Raw genomic sequence first — 20,640 nt, forward strand, 5'->3', positions numbered from 1 at the left:
TAGGTTGATGGGCATTTCCATTCCCCTGAGCGCTCTACTACAGTGATTTCCAAGAGATTTTGGTTGTCAGGTAGCCCGTCCCTGCCTTCAGTTAGACTTTGCAATAGAAGTGCAGTCAAGCTAAAATAGTTTTTAGTATAAACTTTGCTCTACCTAAAAACCTTTGACTCCTAAAGATGTATAATATGTTCGGGAAGCCCCAGTTAAGATGCACATAATCTATCGTGTAGTAGAAATACACTAGTTTAATGATGTTATTCATTTGGACTTCATCTGATTCCTTTAGTTTTGCAACACAAATGTCTGTGTATCCTTTGTATGTTCACAGGAAGAAATTTATAGTCATCTCACTTCTGTTATTCAGAATACTGACATCCTGGATGACGCCATTGTCCAAAGGTTGATTTATTATGCTTCTAAGGACATGAGAGACAACAATGTAAGTCTGATTGTTGACAATGAATCAGCAATGGGTCTTTAAGTGACCCAACTGCACCCATGTAGACATCCATGAGCTTTTTCCACATAGCTGCCAGGATCATGTCATTTGTCTTTGATCTTCATGGTAACTTGAACACAGGAACAGTGCCTGTTACTTACCCTTTCACAGTTGAAGAAACTGAGGCAAAGCTAGGAAAGACATTAGAGGTAATATTACACAATCCACTTTTATAAGAAGCAGTTGATGTTTAGAGAAATTTTTTTCAAAGTAACAAGCTATGTATTGACAGAACAAATGACTAGAAGGCAGTTTTCTTGGCTCCCACATAAATTTTTATCTTTTCATGTGCCTACTTGTCTATGCACATTGGCATTGTAGCTGAAAAAATTATTTGCAGAAATTGAGTCCTAGGAGAATAGTATTTTCTTCCAGGAAGGATTTTTACTTGTTTACCTGCCAAGGGCACTAAGAATTCATTATTAATTTCAGAGCTTGAGAATTTTCTAGGCAACTGCTCAGCGCCAGGGTTGATCGAATTTATCTAGTTTCCCATTACCAAAGGCCCAAGTCCCTCCAAATAGCTCCAGTACCAAAGGTATTATTAGATCAGGATAGTAAATATTAAATATTAAATCCAAAGCTCTAGAGTGGCAGCCCCTGTCTTCTCTCATCGTGGCCTTTCCATCACAGTCATTTGGCCAAAGTGATTCATATCACTCAACCATTACACATAAATCCTATATGTATGGTGCTTGATTCATTAGTGAGAAAATGTACATTGACCCCAAGTTTACAAGATTTCTGTTAAAACCTAGTTTTAAACTGCATTAAAATGACCTCTGCTTCCCCAGCTCCTGATACCTACCCTGAGGCTTTCGCCCCGGGTGTGTAAACAGCCCTTCTCCCTCTGATCTCAAATCCGGGAAGCATACACATACCGTGTACTTTATTTCTCCTCTATGGACTCACCCTGCCCTTCCTCCACTTAGCATTGTCATTCTCCTTTCCTTCTACAGCTCCTCAGAGAAACCAGAATGCTGGCTGGCGAGGTTTTGGTGTCTCTTGCTGCACATGATTTCAACTCTGTGATGTCTGAAGTGCAGAATAACTTCAGGATCCTGGAGCTACCAGATGAGTTTGTTGTGCTCACCCTGGCTGAGCTGGCAACCAGCTACGGTATGGGGGAGGAGAGGGGTGGGTGGAGGGGGTACTCCACGTCTTCCTGGGAAACGAGCCGCCAGACTAATTGGTGAAAACCCCCATGGAAGCAAACAGCAGAAGGGAGAGCATCTGTACCTCGTGCTCAACTAAGGAACACTGATAGAGGGATCTGGGCAGCTGTGCGTGGGCAGGATGAGCCTGCTGACCACCATGGGTCCACACCACTCTGACTTTGGCTGGGTGCTCACCCACCCCCACCTCCCCTTTCCTCCGGCTTTGTGTTGGCAGGAGCACATTTTCCACAAGGCACATTCTGCAAACCAATGAATGCTTACGCAAAGGGTTTCTTAAAGATCTTTTTCTACACCACTGTTTTATTTAACAGATATTTATTGAGCATCTGTGCTAGGCCCTGGGGATAGATACAAGCAAGTTCTGATGGAAAGGATGAACATTAATGAAATAATTATCCAAATAAGTGATTGCTACTAAACATAAGTAGGTACAGGTGGCTCTATAGCTAGTACCTTACATTAAGCCAGTCATTCCCTAATCTTTTAACAACAGCCTGGCATCACAGTTGGGGGCAGGAAAGAGAACATCTCTTGCTGTTGGCTTGAGGAGGGGACGAGGAGGAGTGGCAGACTTCCCAGTGTGAGGAGCTAATGCCTTTCTCCCCTCCTCCTCACGGTAGCGTCCCAGAGCATCCCCTTTATGATGATGACCCTGCTCACCATGCAAACCATGCTCAGGCTGGCAGAGGACGAGGGGATGAAGGGAGCTTTCTGTGTGGGTGAGTACCCTGTGCTTTCCGCTTTGAGACCAGACTATGAACTGAGCGAATACCTCAGTTTTCTTCTCCGCCAGCTCTGTCCTTTCTAATAGCTACCATTTATTGAGTGCCAACCGTATGGAAGGCCCTCTGCAGAGTTCTCTCTCTCAATATTCACAACAGTTCCTCAAAGTAAGTACTTAACTAAATCATTATAAAGACAAGAATCCGAGGGTCATGGAAATGAAACAGTTTTTTTTAAGGTGGTGACACAATCAATGAGATGGCATTCAAACCCAGGTCTCTGTAGCCATCCAATCTATACTCTTGCCACTGCCCTGTGTGGTCCCCATGTCTACTAGCCTCCTTCTGCAATTGAACCACAGTTTCTCTACAATGACTATGAGGGCTTACCTGTTCTTACCAATTGGCTAAATTTTAGCATCTCTTTATAATGCAATATCATAATAACGATAAATAAATGATCTAATCAAATACAAGCAATCATAAAATAAAGGAAAATAGGTAAACAATTACAGTCCTAAAACCCCTCCACTTTCAAGCTGATATACAAGCACAGTGAGAGCTTCCTGCATGAGTCTGGAGACCTAGACGTTTGTCCCTGTTCTGCCCTGAGCCATGAGGTGTCTCCACCCTTAAATCAAGCTCAGTTAAACCTCCGAAAACATGAATGAAGTGAGTGCTAAGATCCCTTTCCCCCCTTAGCACCCCCACTGTTATTATTCTGTATTATTTGAAAGCCCATGCTGTCAAAAGTGTCTTCTTTACCTATAAGCCAAGGCTTTTCTATTCTATTTTGCCCTTTTTCTCTTGTTCTGTCCTCAGTGAAGGTACTATTTCCATCTGATATATGCTGTACTAAGAATTAACAATGAACCTGGATGCTGCTTTGGGTATTTTATTTAACCCTCACAGTAATCCCATTAGGTAGATAACATTTTTTTGCATTTTGGAGATAAGAAAATTAAGGCTTAGAAATGGTAAACAGCTCGCCTGAGAACACAGAAGAGCCAAGATCTGAGCTATAATAGCCTGACTCAAGGACTGGAGCAACTAGACTAGATCAGCCCACTTTTCAATACTTTTTGCTATCTCTATTTACTGTGATAGCTGACCTTGTGTTCTGAAAATAAACTTTGGCACCTCTGATAGCATTTCTACTTGCAAAATTAGCAACTAAGAGAGAAAAAGAAAACACTCTAAAATCAGAAATCCTAATGACAATGAATAAGGGAATCTTCTGTCTTTGTGTCATAAAGTTATCTAGTGTCCTTTGGTCCTAAAGCAACTTCTGTCTGATTGCCACTAAAGAAAAGGTATAAAATTCCACAGCCATCCACCCACTCATCTACCTAACTGTTCAATCAGCAAATAAGCAGACCCTGTATCTGTTGTTTCAAATACCATCAGCAAACAAAACATCATGCCTTCTCTCGCTATACTTATAGGCCTTTGCGATACACACAGAGAAACACACACACACACGTGCGCGCACAAACAATTATGATAAAGTGTAGCAGGAGGTTATCAGAAAGAGTTTGTAGGGAATGTGAATGAGCAATAAATGGCCAGCTTTAAAGCTAAGACACTTAACATCTTTTCTAGAGTTTTCTTTGCATAGGAAATATCCTTGAGAGAGGAAACAATGAATTTTATGTATCATCTGTGAAAAGGGGAGGAGGAGGGCTGAAGGAAAAGATAATATTATTTAATGCATTTGATGCAAATAAATACGGGTTAGTGGCCCAAATGGTATTTTGTGTAGTCCCAAAGTCTTTTCAAATTTTATTAAAGTAAAAGAGACACACAAGAAGACATACAAATCAAAAGTGTCCAGGTTGATGAGCCATAACAAAGTGAACGTATCCATTTGACCATCACTCAGGTCAAGAAGGGACTTGACTAACACCCTAGGAGTCCTCTTCATCTTTTCTTCCAATCACCACCCTCTCTATCCTCTCACAATCTGGACTTCTAACACCATGGATTCTTCTCGCCTATTTGTGAGATTCATACATGCTGCTTTGTGGAACCGTAGTCTCCTTTCACTTTTATCTATTAGTACCTGTCTACACCAAAGTTTAGTTTTCCATTCTCTCAGGTGACAGGTATTTGGACAGTTTTTCTGTTTGAGGCTATTAAAAAAAACTTAATATGAATATTCTTGTACAAGGTTCTAATGCCTATATGAATACATATCTAATGATTATATATATATATATACACACACACACACCTAGGAGTGTAATTTCTGGATCACAGAGATCACACATTCAACTTCAGTAGATAGTGTCAAATGGCTTTCCCAAGTATTTGTATCAATTCATACTCCCACCAGCAGTGTGTGAAAATTCCACCAGCACCTTAGACTTGCCAACACTGGATATCGTCTTAGATTTTAGCCGTGCTGGATAGTATAATAGGGTCTCGTTTTAGTTTTAATTTATATTCCACTATTATAGCTGAACACTTTGCATGTGTTTATTTGGTGTAGTCATAAGAATTTACAGAAACTATTAACACTACATTTGCTAATTATCAGTACTCTTTTGTCAAATTATTTTATGGTCCTTCCAATCTTTATATTTTTCTCAGTCTTGGTTGTTTTTAAAACGCAGCCCTTGAGAAGTTCAGCAAGGCCATTTACAAGTATGTCAACCACTGGAAAGATTTCCCGTACCCCAGACTGGATGCCAACCGGCTATCTGACAAGGTCTTCATGCTGTTCCGGTATATAATGGAGAAGTGGGCCCCCACGGCCTCAGCCATGCTAGTGAGTGGGGCCTCCGACTAGCTCTCCTTTGGTGCTTTGTCGAACTTCCTCTTTCTTTACACTTGCTCATTAATCTCAGTTGTTTTCTAAAACTATGGGTTGTATTTTATCAGGTTTATCAAACCTTTTGTTTTTATTATCTCAAATCAATATTTATCCATTCTTTCAATTATTACTTAGTGGGTCCACGTGACACATCAGACAGGGTACAGCAGAGATGAATCAGACCAGGAGCCCCACCCCCATGGCACTGACATTCCAGGTGTGGAGAGAACAATAAGCAAGATAAAATGCAAAAAGCCTCTAGCATGCCAGCTATTTCATGTCATATATCAGAATTCATATTTGGGCTGAGTCACTGGTTAGGAAAAATGACAGTCCCCAGAAATTTCCTGTGTGTGTGGATATCACAGTGAAATAAAATGACATCTAAAGAATTTGCTAGGCTGCTTCAAAATATTATAATTCTTTACAGAGAATATATCACAAAGTGCATATATATATAATCCCATCTTTATCTCACTTAATTGCTATCGTTTTTTAAAGTTGGCTAAATTATATCCTATTTAATCTTCTACTGCTATATTATAAAACATTTAACATTTAGCTACCTTCTCTAGTTCAGTTTTTTTTCTATACTTTAAGCTAATAAGGCATTTATTTTGCTAACATGCTGGGTTTGTTAAATCATTAGTAAATGTTGAATTTAAAAAATCCCATGGAAGTTTTTTTTTTACAAGACACCTGAAAAAACAAAATTCAATACAGATTTGATAACTACTTTCCTCACTTCCCACAGGAAGAGTCAGGCAGGTGATGGGGGCGGGGGAGGGCATATATACAGTACTCAGGGAGCACAGAGGGAAGCACTGGAAAGGCTGTGACATTGGAACTGAACCTATAACCCTGAAGCCATTTACTCCAGGGAAGGTGCATTCCCTAAAGAGGCAGGGAAACCTTCTGAAGCATGGGTCAGAGTTGGGTTCCACACACGCTTGAACCTGGTGGGAGAAGGCAAAAGGGACAAGGGATATAGAAGCAGAAAGAAACAAAACCAGAAAGGTCTTAGTCACGTAAGGAAGAACCTTGAATACTACTCAGGAACTCGGACTTTTTTTTTTTTTTTTTAAGAAATGAGACACTTTTAAAGGATTTTAAACAAGGATTTGAGTGCCAGAAAAGTCATTGTAATATCAAGGTCAATGTAGATAGGGAGTAGGGGTGGAGTGAGACAGGACTATCCTCGGGGGCTATAGAAACATTCCAGGTTGTCAATGCTGTGAGGGTCAGTTAATGTGCTATCAGTAGTCCAGATCGAAGGAGTCACATGCTGCAAAATAGGTTTGGCAGGACTCGGTATCAATTAGGTATTTACAATGAGGGGAAGGGAGGCATCTGCGAGGATTCTTAAATTTCCAACTTGAATGATCTTGGGGCCATTCATCAAGATGAGAAAAACACATTTGGAGCAATAAGAACAGTGGGTTTGATTTTAGACATTTTGACTTGAACATCTATGGGACATCCAAGTGGACGTATTAATAGGTTTGGGGATATTTAGGATTGGTGTTAAGAAGAAAAGCAGAAACTGGTTATGCAGATTTGGATATTTGCTTTCTATAAGTGACAGCTGAGTAATCAGCTGTGGATAGACTTGTTCAGGAAGACTATGTACTGAATTATCAAAGGGAACATTTTGTAGCCTATAATAAATGTCTCTCCACTGCACTGTACACCTGCAAATGATACCAAGTAGTGTTGAATTCAAACTGTCATCAAAAGATAAAAATGTTAAAAAGAGTATGTAGAATGTAAAAGTACTAAAGATAGAGTTTGGGGTGTTGAGGGTCCCTGTTTAAGGGAAAGCAAAGAAAGAACTCGCGATAGAGAAGTGAGACTGCTGCCTAAGGCCGTGGGTAAAACCAAGTGGAATGAGATCTTATAAACTCAGAAGGGAATTTCCAAGAAGCAAAGAGAGCTCTAGAATCCATTGGCATAGTGCTCAAACAAGAAAAGTCTTGAAAAATATTCATTTCACAGAAATGTGCTAGGAGAACCACTTAGCTAACATAGTCTTGATCGAAATGAAAGGTGGTTGTTATTAGCCATTAAGTGTTGAAGTGGTTTTCTGTACAGCAAAATTTAGCTAATAGAAAACAATTGATAAAATAATATTAGGTAGAAAAAGCAGAATGTAGAACTATATATTAAAGAACAATGTCAATTTTTATAAATTTAAGTCCAAAGAATAAAACATTTTTTAAAAGTCAAATAAAGAACATGTAAAAAATATACCAAACTGTAATTACCTATGAGTACTGTAGGTACCATGTTTTCCTCATCATAACCTTGGGGATTTCTCCACTTATTCTTAAGATTTTATTTATTGATGAGAGAGGAGTGGAGGTGGGGAAGAGCGAGAAACATCAACTCATAGTTGCTTCCCTTTAGTTGTTCATTAATTGCTTGTTGTAAGGGCCTTGATCGAGCAAGCCCAGGACTTCAAACCAGCGACCCCAGCATTCCAAGTCAACGCTTTATCCACTGTGCCACCAGAAGCCAGGCAATTTCTAAACTTTTATAATCTAAATATCACATTTATATTTTACATGTGCTCATTTTTTATGTCAATGGAAGACAGGTGATAGTAGATTGAGGGGTAAATTGGAGTAGGGAAGAGGAAACAGCAAACCACCTCTTCAGAAAGCTTTGCTCTGAGGGTAAGAAAACAGAAACAGAAATGAGTGAGGATGACAGTTGGTCAAAGTAACATGGAATCAAAGAAGGTTTTTAATATGAAGGAAACTTTATATTTGTTAATATAGTGAAAGAAAGTGACAGAGAGAGGTTAAGGAAATAAGAGTGAGCAGATATTGAAATAAGAATCAGTCTAGATACAGACGTAGATACAAGTAGAAATACAAATATAACTATACCTGCCTTGTGCAATGATGTTAACCTAAAGGTTTTCAAACGTTTTGTTGAAATATTTCTCGGTTGAAAGCGGTGAGGGAAGTCTGGGGAGGGATCTGAACCTCCCGGTATTCTGAGACATGGACACAAGCAGATTGAAGAGCTAGACGCACCCTTGCTTTGCCGCCTCTGTAGACTTTGTCCATCGTGAAGGCCCTCGGCCCCACTGTGAGCCTGCTGCTCCATCAGGAGCACCTCTGTGACTACGCCCTGGGCCAGGTGCCCTGGCTCCTGAAGCAGTATAAAGACAAAGAGACTGACTTCCAAGTCACTCAGGTGAGAGTCACACCCCAAAGGAACTGATTCAGGGGGGCCACTGGCCACCATCCTGGGGCACACAAAGTCTCAAGAGGGCCTAAGGGACTTGAAGCCCTGCTTGGGCAGCTGGACTTAAATCCCTCTTGGGAAGTACGAGGTAGCAAGAGGTTGGCACAGCTGGAGGATGAAAACGCCAGGAGGGATGATGAATTATTTTTTCAAGCTGCAGAAGCAGCGGACCAGGTAGAGGGGCCAGATTCACTAGAACAAACTGGCGATTCTGGGAAGATAACGGTTTTGTTCTCACAAAACAAACATCTCTGCCTTCCACATCCAGGGATTGCCTCCAACTAACCTTTGATTCTAGAGCCTGAAGCACATCCTGACTGCGGCTGTCCTTTATGATGTGGGCCTCCCTAGGGACGTGAGAAGGGCTGTCTTCCTCAGCTTGCTCCACCAGGTAGGAAGCCCACGCTGTCCAGTCGCTGGTTGGTTTTTCCCCAGTTAGCTGACTTTCACACCTGCCACCTGCTTTTCCCCTCCCGCTCAGGTGTGCAGAGTTCCAGAGCCGCCAGCAAAGGAAAATGAAATGGAAGCTTCCAGCTGTTTCCTCATTCTAGGTAGGACCAAGCATCCAGAGGGATTTTAGTAAAGAGGTGACAAGGTGATTTAAATGACGATGACAAGGGTGAAGGGTGTGCAAACTGTCACGTTACTTTGACACATACATACAAGAAATGTTTCTTCAACTCACAATATTCTGTGCCTGTCTCCATCTTACCTGTTCCTCAGAAGAGCACAATATATAAATATAGGGTGACTAGTCATCCCAGGAGATAAGGCTTTCAGTTCTAAAACCAGAAAATTGCCAGGTATATTTTGGATATTGATCCCTTGTTGGACATATCATTGGCCATTATTTTTTCCTACCCCATACATTGCCTTTTCATTTGTGTCAATGGTTTCCTTTGCTGAGCAGAAGCTTTCCAGTGTAATGTAATCCCATTTGTTTATTTTTTGCCTTTGTTGCCTCTGCTTTTGGTGTCAAATCTAAGAACTCATAGCCGAGACCCATGTCAAGGAGCTTGCTCACAATGTTTTCTTCTAGTTCTGTGGCTTCAGATCTTATATTCAAGTCTTCAGTCCATTTTTATTTTTATTTTTTGTATATGGTGTATGGTAGGGATTCAGCTGATTTTTATTTTTATTTTTTTTGCACGTGGCTGTCCAGTTTTCCCAGCACCATTTACTGGAGACTGTCCTTTCTCACTGAATAGTCTTGGCTCCTTTGTCAGAAATTAATTGACCATATACACATGGGTTTATTTCCAGGCAAACCAGGGTGAGTTGGTAACTTTAAGGATTGAAAATGTGTTTTTCCTGGTATTTGGGATTATTTCAAATCATCAAACCCAAAGTCATGCTGTTTTGTCCCTGCTCATCTCTTAATATCTACTCCCGTCTGTCTCCCTCCTCCACTCCCCCCTGTTCTTGCTACTCTGGCTCTGCAGTCTCACCCACAGCCTGGGTAGAGTGCCCAACAGGGGTGGCAGAGGAGGTGCCAAGGTCTTGGGGTCAGGATTCAAAACTGTGTTCCTTCCAACATAGCCCCCGAGGATGAAAGACCAGTATAATCCTGTGCCTCTCCAAAATATTCCTCCCAAAATATTCCATTTCTGCTACTTCATTGCATGCCTTTTTCTTGTGTTCTAGTTTTGTCCTGATTCCTCTGTTTCTATATTTCCCTTTGTTCTATGCCCCAGCCAAATTAGCTGTTTCACTTTATCTCGAATGATTTCCAACCCAAACTGCTGCACCCTGACCTCGCTCCCGCTGCATCCTGCCCTTCCCTATGTGTCTCTTGATCTCCACAGCTGGTGAGCCTCACTCCCACTCTGCCTCCACGTTCACAAGGTGCTCTTGTGTGTCCCTGCCTCCTGGCTTTTTCTTATAAAGGCATTAGCCATATTCAATTAGGGCCACCCTACTGACTTCTGCCAATTCATCTTCTTATTTAAAAGATTTTATGTATTGATTTTAGGGGGGGGGTGTATTGAGAAGTATCAACTCATAGTTGCTTCACTTTAGTCGTACAACAATTGCTTCTCATTTGTGCCCTGACCGGGCAAGCCCAAGGTTTTGAACCAGTGACCTCAGCATTCCAGGTTGATGCTTTATCCACTGCACCACCACAGGTCAGGCTCTGCCAGTTATTCTTGACTTGATTTAACATGCCAAGAACCCACTTTCCAAATAAAGTCACATTCACAGATCTGAACAGACGTGGGCCTACTTAAAGAAAGCTCTCTTAGTCATCAACCTGCCTAATTAATTCTATGATTACCAAAGAAGTAAGAACATAATAAAATCTGACTACCAACCTAAGAATCACTAGGACAATCCTTGTAAAATTTCCCTCTTCCCATTCACAAATAATTTTGATTGGGGGTGAAATGAGTTCTTACGACACCAGTGTTTCTTAACCCTGCAGCCCATTCCAACCCTGCACACCTGATGGAATTTTTTGATGAACAAATGAGAAGTAATAATGAAGTCATTCGACGGGGAATCTTGACTTTGTTAAGATCGGCTATCAGTGCTGAAGGTAAGGAGCAGGGATGGAGCCAGACAGTTCATCCCACACCGGGGTAAGCCAAAGCCTGTGCCTGCGCTAACCCTATCTTCTGTCTTTGCATTGTTCATGGAACATCATGTTCATGGGAGACTCTGTCTTTTGGTTGTTAATGTTAAATAGGCATTTTCAGTTACCTCTCTTCTTTTTTCATATTTATGGATGCATTGAATTGAGAATAATCAGTAGAATATTTGAAAACTGAATTTAGAATTTAGAAGATCTAGTTAGCCAGGTAAGTGTCCAATAAACAGGCGGTGGGTGAGAAGAGTGCACAATATTCTGGAGGTTAGTACATTAGATAAAAGTAGAATTGAATAAACTGTCATATTTCATTAAATCCAAGAAGCACATATTTTCATGATATTGGAATATATCTTACAATTGACAGCATTTTAAATTATAATCAGCTGCTACAGTTTTTATTTTCTGAAGCAATGTAAAATCACGGTGCCTCGTAAAGTTGATGACATCTTGGATTAATAAAATATGATCATTTATTTTTGTACTATATCATAATAGTTTTTAAAATTCAGTTAGCACTAGGACTTATTGAAAAATCAAAGAAGAGATATGAAGTGGTTTCACAAAATTTAAAGCTGATCCAATGAATGTGAAGTATTGAATTCACTTTGGACCCTAACTTAATTTTAAACAAGATAAAACCAAATAGAATAAGGAGCGAAGGAAGCAATCGACATCTTGAAAGGGTTGGGGAAGAAGAGGGTGGGAAGGAAGTGAGTGACACGAAATGTTCAGGATGGGAGTCTTTGCGGTCGTGCCCCTTAACTCGACCACGTTTTCCTCAACCCCGGGACATACTGTGCTCCTGCTGTGTCATGCCTGTCAATCCCTCCTCTGCCTTTCAGAGCCCAACTTAAGGGATCACATCACTTCAATCGAAAGAATAGTCAAAGTCGTCATGAGTGACCTCAGTGTAAAAGTAAGAGAATTAATGGGGACTTTTGTTTGGCTGGTGGTAGTTTTAGGAGTAAACAGAACAGTGTTGATGGTTTAAGGGTCCAGCTATGAGATTGCTTTATACAGAACTCTGATCAATTCTATTTTTCAAAGAACTTCATTTTCCTCCAAAATATGAACCAAATCCAGAAACAGTTCTAAAGTACATTCAGTTCAAGAGCTTCTCAGCAAAACAAATACTTTTTTCTCAGAGAACCACTGTGCCATTCTATTCAAATAGAGGATTTAAAAATAAGTTGTTAATTATAAAGATAATATACCTTCCTCCAAAAAAATAACCCCTGAAACTTGTTCTGTGCCTAGACGTTCTATTTTCCAAGCAGAGGGCACCTAGACAAGTCTTGCACATAGTAGATTGCTCAATATTTCCAGATTATTTAATTAAAATATTTCATGTTAAGAAAGATACAGAATTTATGCTAAATTTTTAAAACTCAGCAATTGTATTTTTTGTGTGAAAACCATAATTTGTTTGGATCAAAGCCCTACCTAGAAGTCAACATGAAGAAGAAAAAATTCCCCTAAGAAGCTTTGATTGACTGTAATTGTGTTTAAAATAAAAGTTATGTAATAAATAACAATGGAGAGATTATATGGAAAAATCTGACCCAGTAATTAGCCAAGCCAGTTAAAGAATTAGTAGACGATTTTCAGATAGAATAAAAGAACACAGAAATTTTAAGAAAGGCCAGCTCCTCGGGCAGAAACCGAGAGATGGTGTACCTCTTTTTTCTTCACTTAAGGAGACTACTGGGAGACCTTTTTGATAATTGCCACCATGTAGCTCTGCCTCCCTGTTCCAAATTATTCTTTTCTTCCCACCCTCCATTAAAAGACCCATTCACTAACGAATTAGATCTGAGCTTTCTATCCTCCAGGGAAGCAATCTGATAAACTAATTGAAGCCAAAATTTTAAAAACTTGTAACACAAGTTCATAATCCTTTCTTCCAATCCCTAGGGTGAGATATATTTCAGAATTCATAATTTTTCAGATTTTAGAGAAACATTACCATGACAATAGCTCACAGTCAGAACCATTAATATTTCTACAAGAAATGTATGGCTGTCCACACTCCATAAAATAAAGACTACAAAAAGCTTTAACACAGTTCAGTTGGGGATTTGCAACTAATGAGTTGGCATCAAATTTTTAAAAACTCCCAGTTTTTAGGGTTGTTTGAATTTTGAATTTGTGGATAAGGGATGTGGACTTTTACTTCAATGTGCTAGCTTTCACTGAGGATTTTAAAAGTGAGGCAGTGTAGCCCAAAGTTACCAATATTGTGCAATATGTAATAGGAGAATATATTTCTTGAGATCTAAGGAGAAAGATTTTGGTTAAGGAGAGCTTTTTGCTGGCCTTTTAACCATAACCTATAAATTACTTCCTGTTCCATCTATTGTAACATTATTCAATTTTATTCTCTTTTTAAAAAAAGATTCCCACTAAATGACCCATGAAGGTTTAAGAATAGGAAAAGTTAAATTTTCATTCTGCCCAACATAGTAAAATGTTGCAAATGGGTTTTTCTTACTTTAGGTGAGAAATTCCATCCTCCTCCTCATCCAAACCATGTGTAAAAAATGCTACATCGAAGCCCGGGAAGGATGGCCGCTGATCAATTACATCTTCGCCCAGTTTGCAATGTCCAACAAGAATCTGGTAGGAAGAGGGTGCAGTTTCTGAGTGTTGGCCTGTAATGTAGCAAGCACAGTTGACTCAACTGGGTTTTAAAAGAAGTGGGGGGGGGGGGGTTCTGCTCAATAACTGATTTGGAAGTTATATTTCATTCTCATCATTTCTATTGATAACCTTTTCAGCCTCTATGTTATCAGTTTCCTTTCACATGTATCACTTCTGACTCATACAAAACACAAGGTAGTTAAACCACAGTTTTCCCTAAGGAGGAGGCAGGCTGGCCTCCGAGGCTCGGGAGTGGAGGAGGGAGAGGCCGGGGAAATGAGGAAAGAAGAGACAGCAACCGGCTCAGCCTCTGTTGGAGGAATGGCATGAGAAGCGTGTGTGTAGGATCTCAGTGACCTCAGCAAGCTTGTCACTACTGGAAGTACAGTCCTCTCCACTTAGAAGCATTGTCTTTGACATTTTTTGAAAAAAACGGCAAGGGCCTGAGAGAGGGAGGGAGTATCTGCAGTCCCAGGAGCCTCACAATCTTCACTTTTCTGCTTCAGTAGGGGTGTTTTTGCTAACCCATTCCTCCAAGAAGCATTTTAAAACAAGGAGTCAATGCTGGAGATGCAGATGGCCGGGCTCCATGGCCCCTTCAGTTGAGTGACTGCATTCTCCACCTACCTCAGAGTCTGAGAACACACCCACATCCAGTCAGAGAAGACCCACAGGAGGGATTATTAACATGTCACCCATTTCATGTTTTCTAAAGGAGAAACCATCAAAACCCAACTCCCACGAGGATGAAAAGGGAGAGAAATCTGTCCGAGAAACAAGCCTTTTGATCTTAAAGATGCTGGACCCACTGGTCATTGGGATGCCTGAGGTAAGGGGTCTTTGTCACCCCTTACAGTCACCTAGATCACCTTTCCAAAGCTCTGCCCATGCAGCAGCAAGGACACGAGTTTGTACTCCATGGGTCCTCACTTTTCAATGTTCTGACTACAGGAAGGGGGCGAGATACTTGGTGCATACACTAGTTCCATAAACACAGGTTTAGAATTGATTGATTAATTAATTAATCTCACATCGGGATAGCAAATGATAGTTTATAAGTACCTGAAAATAATATTTCTCTTCTTTCCCTAACATACCGAGACGTGTGATAAGTAGGGAATGGTGATTCTAATGCAGTGAAAGCTAAGCCTCCCCATCCGTCTGGGGAGATGTAAAAAGCACACGTTCTCAGGCCTCCCTTGAAGTTTAATATAATCTGGACTGCAGGGAGAGGAGCCTTATGCTCTGTTTTCCTTAAGCTGAACAACCAGAGAAAGGATTTAGTGGTCAGAAATACCCAGCACAGCCAGGAGACAATCAAAGGCCAGTATGAGTGGACCAGAGGCTCTGTCTGGATGGGGGCACTCCCTACAGTGCCTAGAATACTTCCTCACAATGAAGAATCCACCCTCCTGCCCCAAAATCCAGCAGCAACCCCAGAGAAAAACACCGGCCAACACTCACTCCAGCCAACAGCTGGAGGTGGACGTGCTGTGCAGAGGTTTTGTTTAATGATTTCATTTTGCTTTGGCCTGAACCGCAAAATAATAACAAGTGGGGAAAGGGGAAAATGTTTCTAATGCAGAGGGGTAAACACAGTAAAGACCAAGGAGAAATAACGGAAAAGAATAAGCAACCCTTGTGCCTTGGCCTGGGTTTCCCGCAGGTACTGTGGCCAAGAATCCTGACGTTTGTGGTCCCTGCAGAGTACACAGGGACCCTGGACTATCTGTTCAGCATCATCAGAACTCTGATTATGGCGGAGGAGAGGAAGAAGAACAATGCCTCGGAGTCAACAGCCCTGGTCATCTCTACGGGAGCTGGTGTGTACACTGAGAAGCAAAGCAAAACATTTAGCTGAGGCTCATTCACAGAAAGGCTGCAGGGCTTTGAGCATATACCCAACCCCAATCGGAAACTTTCCAGCCCCCACAGCAATAACGAAAGCTGTTTTCTCTCTTCTAGTGAAACTTCCGTCACCACAACAGCTCCTGGCCAGACTTCTGGTGAGTGAGTTCCGAAAAGCCAAGTGGGGTAAACGGAAGCCGATGGCGGTAACTCAGTTCCAAATAAGTGCTAATAAAAATTACATAGCTGCTCCAAACCAAAAGAAACACCAAAGGCATCATAAATGTTTTGCTGTACTGATGACACTCGTGAAAATTTATCATTGGCAAGATTATCCTCTCACTCTGAAATGCTTGTTAAACTTGATGATTTTGAAACAAGCACAGGCTAAATTTGAACCACGAGTACCATTCAAACAGCTTCCACATCTATTGCTTAAGACTGCATTCTCTTTTTTGTCCCCCATGTGTTATTTACTCAGGCACTATTTCCACATGCCCTTATTTAAGTGTTGGTATCTTTTGTTTATTTCTGCTCTTGAATAAGTGAGAATAGACTGTGGAGGTTTATGAAAGATTAGCTAATGTAGGATTCAAGGGAATCCAGGACAATAGTAAAAAGGAAAAGGTAGGTGGCCTTTTAAATACCCCCAGGCTGGCCCTGGCCAGTTGGCTCAGTGGTAGAGCGTCAGCCTGGCGTGCAGGAGTCCCAGGTTCGATTCCTGGCCAGGGCACACAGGAGAGGTGCCCATCTGCTTCTCCACCCCTCCCCCTCTCCTTCTTCTCTGTCTCTCTCTTCCCCTCCCGCAGCCAGGGCTCCATTGGAGCAAAGTTGGCCTGGGCGCTGAGGATGGCTCTGTGGCCTCTGCCTCAGGCACTAGAATGGCTCTGGTTGCAACAGAGCAACGCCCTGGATGGGCAAAGCATCGCCCCCTGGTGGACGTGCCGGGTGGATCCCGGTCGGGTGCATGCGGGAGTCTGTCTGACTGCCTCCCCGTTTCCAACTTCAGAAAAAAAAATAATAATAATAATAAATAAAATAAAATAAATAAATACCCCCAGGCTAACCAGCATTTGCTCTTCTGTCCTTCAGGTAATATCTATGCTTGCCAGTTCAGGGAAATTATGTGGGGCTGGTGCAATAGGACTTTTGAAGATACTGCCTGAGCTGATTCACCCCAAATTGGTAAAGCTATGGAAAACACGCTTACCTGAACTCCTGCATCCTCTGGAAGGTACAAGGGAATGGGATCAGGTCTTTTATCCAAAAAAGACAAAAACACAGAAAAAGGAGGCACCACTCCTCTGTCTAAAGCCATTGGTTCATTCTAGGCAATAAAAACAATGCACTTGACATACAAAATAGACAGCTATATTTTTTCCTTGCTTGCTCAAGTTCTGTTTCTCTACAAAACACTTGTACTACAAGAAGACCTGGTGGGCAACGTCCTCAGCAGGAACTTTTACTTTTGTGCTGGCCTTTTTCTTGTGCTTAGAGAAACGCTATTTTGGTATTGTCCTAAAATGTTATTACTCATCCATGTTAGAATGTTAAAATATGGTCATTTCGGTAGTTCCTGTTGAGATTAGCAAAGAGCCTAGAGTTTTTCATGGATTGAAGACCCTCTGCCCATCTGACAACAAATAATATTTGGCAACATGGTAAATTTCATCTGAAACAACCATCCTGTATAAAAACAAAGCTTGAAATGCAACTCCAGCATCCTCTGGGGATTTTGCAAAGGAGCTATTGAGCCTTGATTTTGGAAGCAGTTATTGCGTGAATTTCTTTTTCTAGGAAAGAACATGAGTCTTGTGCTGTGGGAAACCATGCTGCTCCAGGTAAGGGTAGCACCTAAATTAACCGTTGATAACGCAGTGATATATGTAATCAGCTACAGTTACCCACCTTAACCAGAAAGAACTGCACTCCAAAGGGCAGTAATCAGCATTTCCTTTACTTAGGAAAAGGACCAGAATGTTAGAAGTCATCATGTAAGAATTATGCTCTTTAAGTCACCATACCTTGAGCAACAGTCTCCAGTCTCCAATTTGATTAGGAGTTCAGATAGCTTTGAGTATTTCATTTGCGAATATTTTTTTCTATGTTTTTCTTAAATCTTCTCCCATTTTCAGAGATATTTTTCTCTCCTTGCAATTGCATTCTTTTACTATTCATTAAAGAAACACAGGCTAACACCATTTTCACTTCTATACTTCTGAATACAACTTTCCTCCTCTATCTGCTTCTCATTGTCTTTTTCCTCATTTCTAAAAGCCAAAGGGCCACATTGTACCCCGGTTGCAGAAAAGAATCTTCCTTTTCTCACACAGAACTTTTTAGATTTTTGCAACTAAATAGTGCCTCAAAGGATGATGAATGCCCCAAATGGCAAATTGCAGGCAAGAGTCATACACTGGACGCACAGGAAGGATTTTGATTCAGGAGCCCACAGGAGGTCAAGGAGCCCGTGAGCAGGGAGCCTTTACTCTAGCAGGATTTCTGTTCATAAACCACCCATGCAGGCATTACATATGACTTTCTTTCTTTATTTTTTTTTTGGAACTTTTTTTCAATTACAGTTTACTTTTAATATATTATTTTTGCATTGATTTTAGGTGTACAGCTTAGTGGTTAGACAATCATATACTTTACACAGTATTCCCTTGATATTTCCAGGAGCTGCCTGGCACCAAATATAGTTATTACAGAATTTTTTACTATATTCCTTATGCTGGTCTTTACATCTCTGTGACTGTTTTGTCACCGACACATGGCTTCTTTTAAAACGTCAGTTTTCAGTGACCTCTCCAGAGCACCCCCCACCTCCCATCGCCCCCTCTCGTAGAATCAGAAACTCTGGGGGAGCTACGTGAGAATAAACATGCTGTATAAACTCCCACAGGGATTCTTACCCAGTAAGAAATGTGAGAGCCACTGTCTACTCTCCTGTCCTTAATTCTAGGACTCACCTCTTCTCCTTGTTCGTGTTTCTTTTATCTGCCCTGCACCCATCAACTGTTCTTACTGGAAAGGAAGGTTCTTTCTCTAAAAAACAAAGCCTTGAGAACAGTTTTGTCCCCCTTCCACTCTTGAGGGTCTCTTAGCCTTCTCTGCAGCTGTTGGCATGTGCCTCCTTCCCTGAAACTTCCAATGCTGTTTAATTCTTTCTCATCAAAGAACGCGCTCCCTGCATGAGTCCCTATAAAGAAAATGCGTGCAGATTTTTTTCATTGGCTTTCATATTAAGTGTTCTTTTCTAGGCATTAAGTAGAAAAAAACATGGAAGAAATAATAGATTTTAGAGACTGCAATGGATTTTGTCCTCCAAAAAGACAAAAACGCCTTTTGATATATTGTTCATGAAGGACATGAGTTCAGATGACTGCCTGTAGCCTTGGCTCAGAACAGTTGGTGACAACACTAACAATAGTTACTAGAGTTCAAGTTAGTCCAAAGTACCTGTGTATCTAATTGGTTCTTTAATACATTTATTTCTTTATTCCAGAAATGTCCCTTTTCTTTTAGTATATAATAATGAAAACTAGAATTGACAGATGGAGTTTGTCCAGATCTATTCACCACTTGAAAACCAGTAACTTCTATTTCAGTATCAAGATAGGTTACTTTCTTTTAAATCTTTAAGCAATTTTTATTTAAGAAGTTAAAAAAAAAAGCACTTACCTAGAGTGACTTCCACATTCTGTGTAACTTATTCTTATGGGAATTAGAAGCATAACAGAATATGGCTTTTAAAATAAACTAAGATGAAAAGTTCCAAAGTAACTAGTAGTTTGTTTTTTGTTTTTCATTTTTCTTTTTTTAATGGGAAACTGAGTCATCCCATTTAATATATATTTATACTTTTGAAAAATAAAGTAACAGAAAAGTACCAGGAAAGCCCACTAACATGCACGTTATGTCTGACTTCCACCTTCTACCACAGTTGCTCAAAGAATCTTTATGGACAATCAACAATGATGCCTGGACCATTCAACTGAGTCGGGATTTCAACCAGCAAATGCGCAGTTACAACAACCCCTCCATTGAGAAGGTTGGTGTAAAGCTAAGGGGCCTCAGCTCTACCTCGTGATGTAAAATGTCTGCTCAGGTCTCACTGGTCTCCACTGCAGTGAAAAAGAGGGAGGAATTGCTAGGAAAATGCTATCTTGTCTTCAGCTCATGCCTGGCCAAAAGTTACCCTGAGGGCCACAGCCTTCTGGGAGGAAAACGAAGTACCATGTCTGCAAGATAGATAGATACAGGGCTAACTGAAAGCTAGGGGTCTGTTCTGGAGAAGGAAGAAGGGTGAGAACTGGGCAGCAGATAGCAGCCCCACACAGTACTTGGCACACAGCCCATGTCACTGGGCCAGCTGTGTGAGGCCACCTACCGAAAAACACCTACCACAGTTTAACAAAAACGTAGAGCTGAAAGGATACTCAAAGGCTGGATCTTTCTCCCCTCTGTCCCCGGCTGGCTCTGCCTAACCCTCCTCACTGCAGCCATCCATTCCACGTGGGGTTTGAATCCACTTTCTGCTACTTACTACTTACGTAGTTTTAGGTAAATTACTTAACCTCTTTGGAGCCTCAGTGCACTCACCAATGAAGCAGAGATTATACCCAACTTTGAGGACTGTGGTGTTAAGAGGCTTCAATGAGATAAAGTACATAAAGTCCTCTGAGTCTTGCTTTCTAACCTTTAATGTTCTGTTGCTTGTCCTTTGTTTCCCAGAAATTCCTTTGGAAAGCCTTGGGAACCACCTTAGCGTCCTGCCAAGACACAAACTTTGTAAGCTCACAGATTGAGGAATTTCTGATCGCTCCCAGCCAACTCGGGAACCAACGACAGGTGATCTCTCCATCTCTTCTTATGACAATGATAATTAATTCCATCCAGAAAATCTTTGACAGTCTTATGATAATGTCTTACGTATCCAGAATCACCCATGAATATACTCAGAATAGCCAAACAGAATTTTCCAGAAAAGTGACACATCCCTGTTTAAATATCAGTGCTTCATTATTTAACCAGATTTGTGAAAATATCAAGGGATGAATCTTAATTGTCCTTACTTAACAAGACTATCT

General features: G+C 40.9%; 1 protein-coding gene across 1 annotated transcript in view; it reads left to right on the forward strand.

The window, feature by feature from the left end:
• Positions 1-20,640, forward strand: part of MROH2B (maestro heat like repeat family member 2B) — a 62,498-nt gene that overhangs the window by 10,526 nt on the left and 31,332 nt on the right. Inside the window, exons 3-19 of the mRNA XM_066360126.1 lie at positions 329-439; positions 1,459-1,618; positions 2,298-2,396; positions 5,015-5,169; positions 8,278-8,418; positions 8,768-8,860; positions 8,951-9,020; positions 10,892-11,005; positions 11,902-11,975; positions 13,556-13,678; positions 14,415-14,528; positions 15,366-15,522; positions 15,665-15,705; positions 16,640-16,781; positions 17,345-17,388; positions 19,494-19,601; positions 20,285-20,401. Coding sequence (XP_066216223.1) covers positions 329-439; positions 1,459-1,618; positions 2,298-2,396; positions 5,015-5,169; positions 8,278-8,418; positions 8,768-8,860; positions 8,951-9,020; positions 10,892-11,005; positions 11,902-11,975; positions 13,556-13,678; positions 14,415-14,528; positions 15,366-15,522; positions 15,665-15,705; positions 16,640-16,781; positions 17,345-17,388; positions 19,494-19,601; positions 20,285-20,401 — 1,863 coding nt within the window. The remainder of the gene's footprint in view (positions 1-328; positions 440-1,458; positions 1,619-2,297; positions 2,397-5,014; positions 5,170-8,277; positions 8,419-8,767; positions 8,861-8,950; positions 9,021-10,891; positions 11,006-11,901; positions 11,976-13,555; positions 13,679-14,414; positions 14,529-15,365; positions 15,523-15,664; positions 15,706-16,639; positions 16,782-17,344; positions 17,389-19,493; positions 19,602-20,284; positions 20,402-20,640) is intronic.

This window comes from Saccopteryx leptura, chromosome 1 (genome assembly GCF_036850995.1).
Source record: "Saccopteryx leptura isolate mSacLep1 chromosome 1, mSacLep1_pri_phased_curated, whole genome shotgun sequence".
NCBI classification, from domain to species: Eukaryota; Metazoa; Chordata; class Mammalia; order Chiroptera; family Emballonuridae; genus Saccopteryx; species Saccopteryx leptura.